Raw genomic sequence first — 9,707 nt, 5'->3', positions numbered from 1 at the left:
GACCTTTCATTTATGGATGTTCTGTTGCCAAATTCTGCACACACCTTATATGTGACTCTCTAGTTTCTTAAAATCATGTTAATAGATGTCACTTTTCCTTGTTCACCTTGCAACCTCCTATAAATATTCCCATTTCTGCATAGTTTTGGTTCTCCACGGAAAATTCCACGAGTGTCCACAGGGGGGCAGGATGTACCAGACTGCACAGCTCTCTGTATTTCCTTCTATTTTGGGGGGAAAAAATCTAACCAGGGAAAGAAGGCCCTGGTTAAGCTGCTAAAGGTGACTTCTCACTTCAACTCAAGGACCTCTTGCCTTTGTTTCATGTTCTTCATAGATGAACATGCTGAAGAAATAATGAGAGAATCCAAGACGGGACTGAAAACTTAAATTCTGTAGCATTATTTCAAATTCTCCAAATGCATGATCTAAAAGCAGACTTTGACTTGTAGTGTGCTCTTTGTATCTTTACTTCTACAACACACACACACACAGAAAAGGCCTTGGCATGGCCTGTCAACGCTGGGGTGGGTTTCTATTTGAAAGGGGGGAAGAGAAAGGCTTTCTACTGTGAATCCTTGTCACTATATTTGAAAATGAAATGTTTTTTAATAGAGAAGAGTTGGATTAGGAGCCAGAAAGACCTGTCTCCTAGTTCTGGCTGGATTCCTGACAGCTTGGGACCTTGAGCCCCTGCACTGAGTTTGTCTGTTCCTCTCTTGCTCACCTGTGAGATCAAACTGCAGGCAGCACTTTCCTTGCACAGACCAGAGGCCAGCAGCAACGAAGGAGGGGAATCCTTACCCCAGGAAGACGGACCACATCCTGTGTGTCACTGTCCGGGGGTCACTGATTCTTACACATGGCTCTGTCCAGTGTGCCGAGACCCTAAGCCAGAGCAAATAGGCTCGCCACTTTGTTTCCTGTTTACCGATAACTTGAAACAAGTAATAGTTGCTGTGAGCAACGTGGAAAGAAAATACAGAGACCTGCAGCTGCTGGGGGGAAACATTTGAGCCTGAAACCATGAATCATCATTAACCAGGCTCCTTACTGATAGAAATGAAAATAGTGATAATACAAACCGCAAGTGTTCATTGCCCTGAGGAAGAGGTGGAGAGAGACAGCAAGGAAAGGGCCTCTGTGGGATGGCACCCAGGCCGATGGGCAGAGCGCGACGCAGAGCAGGAGACGGGCCCATGCACATATCCCAGGGCCCACAGGCAGGGGAAGGGGGGAGAGAGGCTGTGCCTGCAAGTGAGAGAGCAAGTGAGGCTGTGGGTGTGGGGAGGTGGCAGGAGTAGGCCATATCAGCATGGTGAAGACATGGGGGGCAGGTGGCTCAGAGGAGAGCTATTGAAGGAAATGGGCTTGGCAGTAATACAACACTCCCCCCCAAAAAGAACCAGCAGACGTGCTTTGCCGTACTGTTCACTTACAAAGGAATACAACATAGCATCTATCTTTGTGTTACAATAATATGAAAATGGCCTGTGCACGCAAAAAATGAAGGAGGAATGGCTGGGAACCATAAATGCAAAAACTTGTAGTAGCAAAAATTCTGGGAAGCAATCTTTTCATTCAGTTCCATTTCCTTTTATACTGTTAATTTAGTAAATAATAAACTACTTTAAAGCACAAAGAGGGGAAGGAAGAAAAGGTTATGGCAAAGCCTCTTGGAGTATAAAGTCTCAGAAGTGAAAACTCATGAAGCCAAAACTAGGATCAGGCCCAGAAGGGGCAGCCACAGAAAGCAGGAGAGCTCAGCAGCCCGGCGGCTATGGGCCCAGGCTCTGTGCAGTCCGCCTTGGGCCTCAGTTTCCCTGTCTGTAAAATGGAGTTAATTATATACTTACCGCATATGATTGCTTTGAGGATTGAATGAAATAATATATGTAAGGAGCTTACAACCTGCCCAATTCACAAGTCCCCCCCCCTTTTTTTTTGCCATTGCCTGGGGGAGGCCAGTGCTCAGGGCCCAGGGCCCAGCCCAGACCTGAAGGAAGCTAGTAAGGGAAGGAGCAGGGAAGCCACACTCCAGCCCCAGTCCCCCAGCAGCCAGGCGAGGGTCCCCACGGGGACAGTGGAAGAAATGAGAAAGCAAAAGACAGACAAGGGAAGAAAGTGAGGGGAGCGGGCGGCGAGGAGGGGCACACGCGCACACAGTAATGTGGGAAGAAGTTGTCTGGGGTCCAATAAAACGGCAAAGGAAAGAAAAGGGCACGAAGGAGACCAGCTATCGCAGCGATGGATCCTCCTATCCTGGAACCCCAAGGGCACTGGGTTTGGGGTCTGCGCCTTGGGTTCGGTCCTTGGCTGAGTGTCCTTGGAAAAGTCATTTCTCCCCTCTTAACCTCATTAAAAAAAAATCTGTGAAAGTAAAAATCGCAAGGCCAACCTCACAGAGCTGCTGGGACGTGACTGGCGAGCCTTTTGTGGTTGGGGGCGGCTGAGCACCCCGCAAATGCGCGGGGAACCCCTGTCCCCGGGCGGGCGCTCGCCGGCCGTGGGAGCGCAGCCGCCGCCCTCGCGGCCGCGGCCCGGAGCGCAGAGTGGGCGGGCGGCAGGCCCGGGAGTCTGGGGACAGATAGAGGAAACTCGTGACGGGGCGAGGCCGGGCTGAAGAGAAACAGATTGGGGAAGAAAGCGCGGCAAAGGGAGGGTCCGCCGGCGGGGAGGCGGCGGCCGGGCGGAGGCTGGGGCGGCGGGGCGCGCGGGGAGGGCCCAGAGGCTGAGCGGCGCGCGGGGGCCGGGGCCGGGGCGCGGACAGCGCCTGGGGAAGGAGGGAGCGCGAAGGCGGAGGGCACGAGGGAAATGGGGTGCGGCGGCGGCGGACGGGCCCGCGGAGCGGGCGGAGAAGAGCGGCGGCCGCGGCCGGCGTCAGGAGAGCCCGGGGACTTGCAGACGAGGGGCTGCGGCCTGGGCGAGGGCGCAGCAGCCTGGAGCATCCGTCCAGACTCTCAGGAGTGACCTTTGCCTGACCTTGAGGGTCGGAAACAGACGCCCCGTCTCGGGGAGCGCTGTGCCCGCCGCGGGCACCGGGCCGTCCGGGGCTGGGCCCTGCGCCTGGCGCGCGGCGAGGCTCCTCTGGCCCAGGGCTGGGCCCTGCGGGGAGCGACCGGCCGGCCCGGAGGCTGGGGCGGAGGAAGGAAGGGGCCGCGGCCCGGAGCGAGCGCGCCGTGGGCTGCGGGGGTGCCCACCCCGGGCTGTCCCTCCTCCCGGGCCGCACGCTCCCGGCAGCGCGGAGGCGGCCGGCGGGGACCGAGACCCGCGCGGCGCTGCCGAGGGACCGGCTTCAGACGGCGCTAGGGGGCCCCTGGCGCTGCGGATGCCCCTGGATTCCTGGCTGCGAGGCGGCCGCGCCCGCCTCCCCCGGCCCGGCGCCCCTGGCCCGCCCTGCGCGCACCGCCCGCAACCCCGAGCGCGTCCCGCGGGGGCGCTGCGTCCCCCTCCCGCGCCCCCACGCCGCGCGCCCCGCGGCCCACACCTCCGGCCGCGCCACCGGCCTCGCCGCCCCTCCGCCCCCGCCCCTCCCCTCCCTCGCCCCCGCCCGGCTGGGGGCGGGAGGGGGCGTGGCGGGGCCGGGGTTTGTGTGGCTGCGACCCGGCTCTGCGCGCTCCGAGTCCGCCCCGGGAGCCGGGCCCCGGCCGCTGTCCAGCCACTCCGCGGCTCCCGCGCCCGCGCCGCCGTCTCTGGGGAAGACGCCGCCGCGCTCCCGCCATGGATGCTCCCAGGGTCCTGCTCTCGGCCGTCTTCCTCGTCGGCTTCCTGTGGGATCTGCCGGGTTTCCAGCAGGCTGCCATCTCGCCCTCCGCGTCCCCCGCCGACCTGGGCTCCGCCAAGGGGCCGCGGGGCCGCAAGGAAGGGAAGACGCCGCGGGCGCCGCCGGAGAGGACCACGGCGCCCGCGGCCCCGGAGCCCCGGGAGCCCCCGCCACGGGCGCGCCACGGGCCCCGGCCGCCGCCCGCCCCGGAGCCCCCGGGCAGGGGCCCGCGCGTGGTGCCCCACGAGTACATGCTGTCCATCTACAGGACGTACTCCATCGCCGAGAAGCTGGGCATAAACGCCAGTTTCTTCCAGTCCTCCAAGTCGGCCAACACGATCACCAGCTTTGTAGACAGGGGACTCGGTAAGTGCCGGGAGGGCGCGCGCTCCTTCCCCGGCGCTCCGCAGCCGGGCGCCGCTCGGGCTCGGGGGGCGCTGCCGTGGGTGCCCCGCGCGCTGGCCGCCTCTCCTCCGTCCTTCAGTCGCTCCTTCGGGAGCCCGGGGAAGGCTCTTGACGCGGCTGCAGATGTAATTACAGCCCGCGGTCCCCCTTCCTCCGCTCCCGCTCCTGCCTTTCTTCCTGCGCCCGTCGTTTGCTGAACCCGCTCCTCGGGTGGCTGGTGGGGGGAGCGCGGGTGCTGACTGGCTACTGATGGAACCGCGCCGCGGGGTCCCGGGTTTTGCGGGGTGCGCGGTCCAAGGCCTGAGCCGCCGTGGGGACCGAGCGGACCGCGGGGCAGAGCGGGCGTTGGGATGCCCGGGGGTCCCGTCCGCCCGGGGGGGAAAAGCGAGTCCCGCGGGCCGGGAGCGAGTGAGCCAGCTGCGCCCGGCCCCGCGGAGCCCTCTGCCCGCGGCTGCTCGGGCCCTGGGCTCGTCCCGGTGCCGAGCGTGGGGATCGCAGCTGGGTCGGAGCCCCGCGCCCCGGGCTTGTTTTGCTTCCGCCGGGCGCTTTCCGCCGCTCCGCGGAGGCAGCAGCGGGCAGGGCGGCCGGGGCCGGGGCCGGGGCCGGGGCCGGGCAGCTGAGGCTGGGGCTGGTTGGTACGGGACTTAATCCACACGGTGCGTGGGAGTGAGCGCTCACCCACCCTTCCCAGCCAGCCAGCGCGCCTCCCTCGCGCTCCTACCAGGGCCGCAGTCCCTGGCCCTCGGGAGCGGGAGTGGGCGCCGGCCTGGTGTCTGCAGAAACCCTGGCGCCCGCTCCTCGCTGCTGGGCTTGGACTGCAGCAGGGGGAGAACCTCGGGCTCCCCCTGGTCCCAGAAACCCGAGAGGGATCTGCGGGCGCAGGCACCCAGCTCCTAAAGGGGAGAGACAAAGTGTGGATGGAGAGGGAAGGGAAGGGAAGGGAAGGGAAGGGAAGGGAAGGGAAGGGAAGGGAAGGGAAGGGAAGGGAAGGGAAGGGAAGGGAAGGGAAGGGAAGGGAAGAGGGGAGGGAAGAGGGAAGGGAAGGGAAGGGGGAAGGGAAGGGAAGGGAAGAGGGAAGGGAAGGGAAGGGAAGGGAAGGGAAGGGAAGGGAAGGGAAGGGAAGGGAAGGGAAGGGAAGAGGGGAGGGAAGGGAAGGGAAGAGGGAAGGGAAGGGAAAAGGGGAGGGAAGGGAAGGGAAGAGGGAAGGGAAGGGAAGGGAAGGGAAGGGAAGGGAAGAGGGAAGGGAAGGGAAGGGAAGAGGGGAGGGAAGGGAAGGGAAGGGAAAAGGGGAGGGGAGGGAAGGGAAAAGGGGAAGGAAGGGAAAAGGGGAGGTGGGGGCCGAGGGGAAAGGGAGGAGATAAGAGAGAGGCTGTTATCTGCTCCGCGTCCTGCCCGGAGGGAGCTCTGCGCGTTGACCCTCCCCTGCCTCCCACGGCTGGCCAGTGAAAGTGGGGTCACCCAGGGACCGGCGAGCGCCGGGGTCGGGGCGGGGCGGGGCGGGCTGCGCGGCCCGGCTGCCTTGGGCACCCGCGTGCCCTCGAGGCTTTTTCCGAGCCGGCCAAGGGCCCCGGGCTTCCCGGGCTCCGGACCTCAGGCTCCTCCCGCGCAGCCGTCTTCCTCGCGGGCCAGGGTTCTGCCCGAGGGAGATTCGAGGCTGCAGCCCGAGGTCAGCGAGGTTCCTGAGCTGCTGAAAGGTCCAGGCGGCAGGTTAACGCCGGGTATTATATGGTGATTTTAGGACTAAAAAGCCACCTTAGCAAGTACACGTGGCCCCTCCGTAGCTCTGGACCCGGGTCCCGGGCCACGGAACCACGGGCGCAGCTCGCCGGCCCCTCCCTCCTCTCCGGGCTCTGCCTCCCTCCCTCCTAATCTCCGGTCCGGCTGCCGCCTTTCCTACCTCCCTAGTCGCCGGAGAGACCGAGCTGCTCGGAGAAAACTGCTCCGGAGGCCTTTCCCCAGGGGAGGAAACCCCGGAGGCCCAGGCTGGCGCACGGTCGGGCGCGCATTTTCCTTTCCCTTCGGGGAAATTTCAAGAAACTGCACCCCTCCCCCAAGCAGGCACCCCTCGCTGGCTCGCCCCCTGCGCCCGCGCGTTTGGCACCGGACCAAGGGACTCTGCGGGGGTTCGGAGGCGTCCACGGCAGCCCGTGGCGTCCAGGGGAGTGTAAGGGGTCCCTGGGGCTTGAGGGCCGGGGTCAGACACGGGCTCGCTGCACCCTTGCTGACGCTGCAGCTCTCCCGGGGCACCGCGTTGGACGCCCCGGGGCGCCGGAGGTAGGGAAGGGCCTGGCGGCGCGCCCGGGCTGAGGGTGGGAGGGGGCTCTGTTTCCGAGCCAAGGTCTCCAGGCTGGCTGGACCGAGCTCAGGCGCCGGGCTTGGGCTCGGGGACAGCTGAGGCTGCGCGCGGTCCCCGCCGCAGGAGACGCGGCCCGTCCGCCTGGGCCGCAGCCGCAAACGCGCCGTCTCCTCCGCGCCCTCGGCTCCCAGGAAAACACGCAGAAAGTCAGTTAATTGACCGGGAAGGCTGTGCGGCTGGTCGCACCCCGCGCGGGGGCGAAGGAGCGCGAGCGGCGGGCTGGAGGGGGCGCTCGGAGGAGGGGTGCGCTCTGGGGCTGCGGCCCCCGCTGGATAAAGGGAAAGCCTCGCTTTCCCTCTCACTGATTTTGATTTGATGTGTCACCGGCGGTGACCTCGGGCTGGACCTTCCGGGGCTTGCTTGGCATCGGGGCCCTGATTGGAGTGTTTCAACTCAGCGATCTAATTGAGGGTTCATGTCATAACACATCAGACGGTGTCCAGTCTCCCGTGACGGAGGGGACCCGCCGGCCGCGCATCCCCGGGCCCGAGCGGACTTCCGCCCCTCCCACGTGGGGACTCTCGGCCGCGCCAAACCCTCGGGCGTCCCCTCCCCCAAGCCGCGGGCGGCGGGGCCCGGGGGCCGGAGCGGCGGCCGCCGCGAGCCGGGCGCTGGCTGGTCGCCGGGCCGCCAGGATGTTGAAATCGCCCTCGAACGCGGCAGCCTGGGTGCAAGGAGCTGGGGTCGCCCAGGGGCGGAGCAGGGAACGTGGCAGGAACCCCGACGCTGGCTCGCAAGGCAGGAACTGCTTATTCGTGCGCAGTATTGGCAACCAGCTTCCCTCGCCCTGGAATTCGGGACCCCAAAAGTTCCGCCCGAAGCTCTCGATGAGGAGTGGGAGAGCAGGGATCAACTCCAGAGAGAATGAGGAGCGTTTTCGGTCAAGGAAGACGGCAGGATCTGTGATCCGCTCTGCCTCGCCCCCGCCGCCTTCTCTCCCCCTTCCCATCCCCCCAAGGAGAAATCATCGCAGGTTAAAAAGAAAACGTTAATGTGTCCCTTCTTATGATTTGTTATCCAAACCTCTAGGGGTTACAGTAGTAGCCGAGATACACTGAGCATTGACTGTGTACCAAGTACGCTACAGTCTGTTACATGAGTTACTTTATTTAATTCTAACACTCTCCAGGAACATGCTACAATCATTGTTTCACAGGTGAATTAAGGAAAACAGAGAGGTTAAGCAAGTTGCTCAAAGTCACACAGATAGCGAGAGGTGAAGCTCATACCTGGTTCTAGACCCATATGCTTGCCGGTGTCACTCCAAAGAGAGAGTGAGGGGTGAGGGCGTTTCTGAAGGACTGTGGCAAGAAGCAAACCAGTGGACAGATTTCCTACCCCACTTAGTAGCTGGAGTGGAACTTTGGATTTAAGGGTCTGCTTTCTTTCCTCTTTATATGCCTTATAAAGGGCACAGACTTTGTTGTCCCTGATATTTTAAATGGTTTGGGATCTATGAAGATGATAAAGTGGGCATATGTGCGTGTTGGTACAGTCACAGGACCAGAATGGACCAGGCGGGGTATGGAGAAGTTACACCTAGTGCAAAATAGAACTCGGGGAAAGCCTGGACACAGAACCCTGGGCCCTGGGCAGGCCGACAGCTAGAGCTTCTATGAATACAACTGGCTGGCGGAGGGGGAGGGAGAGAAACAAAACCGGACTTCCAGTTTATGGAGTGAGAAATGCCACAAAATTCCAACAAGGGGCACAGACACACCTCCCAAGGATGAGGGAACCAAAACGAGTGGAAGACTATTGCTGGGACTCAGGTTTCCAGATGAGTTTGAAATGGGAATACTCCTTAAAATTGTTATTATTATTATTTTGGGTGGTTGTCACCCTCGCGCTCTCAGCCAGGAGGCAGCAGGGGACAGAGAAAACCCGAAACGAGATCGGAACACCCTTGCAGAACCCGACACCCTAGAGAGGAATCTCGGGGGCGTTTGCGGCTGAGCGCGTGCTGGCTTCTTGGTTTACCTTCTGGGTGGTGATTATCGGGGGGCAGGGCAGGACAAGGGGGGGTTAGCCGGGCTGCGGGGAGGGCATTCTAAGGGCCGCAGGGTTCCCTCGCGATGGAAGTTCGTCGCGTACGGAGCGTTTATGCCAAACAGCGAGTTTCTGGCGGACCTGGGCCGCAGAGCGCTCTCGTGATCAGCGCAGCAGCGCTTTTGCCCGGACCCTGTTGTCGTTGGCAAACGGAAAATGAACTATAAGCGGGGAAGTATTTTAATGGGGACGGAGGGAATTCACGACTGTTAATTATTTGGTGACCTTGTATTCGATTTGTTTGAGCCCCTTATAAAAACACTAATGCAGACCAGACGGCCAAGCGAGGAAGCCGGCAGAAGGTTCCAATCTAGGCTTCATTTCCCCGGAAAGAGGGAGCAGCCTTGGGAAGGGATGGCTGGGCGCCCGCGTGCGTGCGCGTGTGCGCGTGCCCGCGGGAGCGCCCGCGCGCGGGTTGCGTTACCCCGCAGCAGGTTCGCGACCCTGCTGCAGCCAGGTGGACTGGCAGGTCCTGGGGAAAGCCCCGGAGGAAAGGGAAGGAAGCCTGAAACCACAAGTTTGTTCCGCACTTCTGGTTGGAATGATTACAACACGAAGGCCACCAACCAACCAACCAACCAGCCGCTGGCACGTTGGTGAATACCAGTTATTGTCGGCAGCATCCCTAAGGCCTAAAGGACTGCCTCCTGCGACCCTTACAAGTCCGCCTTAGCAAGAAGCTGGGACCGTCTAGAGCCATCTGCAGCGAGTGCAAGTTGGCGCCGGAATTCTGGGCGAGCTTGGTGAACTGGAGACGCTCATCCGAGGACCAGGGGAGTTTGGTGAACTGGAGACGCCCATCTGAGGACCAGGGGAGTTTGGTGAACTGGAGACGCTCATCTGGGGACCAGGGGACCTTGATGAACTGGAGACTCATCTGAGGGCCAGGGGAGCTTGGTGAACTGGAGACGCTCATCTGGGGACCAGGGGACCTTGGTGAACTGGAGACGCTCATCTGGGGACCAGGGGACCTTGGTGAACTGGAGACGCTCATCTGGGGACCAGGGGACCTTGGTGAACTGGAGACGCTCATCTGGGGACCAGGGGACCTTGGTGAACTGGAGACGCTCATCTGGGGACCAGGGGACCTTGGTGAACTGGAGACTCTCATCTGAGGGCCAGGGGAGCTTTCCC

At 62.2% G+C, this 9,707-nt stretch overlaps 1 protein-coding gene across 1 annotated transcript in view; it reads left to right on the top strand.

Annotated features, from left to right (window-relative positions):
* The first annotated feature begins 3,692 nt into the window (after positions 1 to 3,692).
* GDF6 (growth differentiation factor 6) overlaps positions 3,693 to 9,707 on the top strand; it is a 14,550-nt gene continuing 8,535 nt past the window's right edge. Inside the window, exon 1 of the mRNA XM_087825149.1 lies at positions 3,693 to 4,129. Within this exon, the coding sequence (XP_087681275.1) occupies positions 3,721 to 4,129 (409 nt within the window). The 5' untranslated portion in view covers positions 3,693 to 3,720. The remainder of the gene's footprint in view (positions 4,130 to 9,707) is intronic.

The sequence above is a fragment of the Miniopterus natalensis genome, chromosome 16 (genome assembly GCF_054644295.1).
Source record: "Miniopterus natalensis isolate mMinNat1 chromosome 16, mMinNat1.hap1, whole genome shotgun sequence".
Taxonomy (NCBI): domain Eukaryota; kingdom Metazoa; phylum Chordata; class Mammalia; order Chiroptera; family Miniopteridae; genus Miniopterus; species Miniopterus natalensis.
Note: the sequence above shows the minus strand (reverse complement) of the source record. Positions and strands in the feature narration are given on the sequence as shown.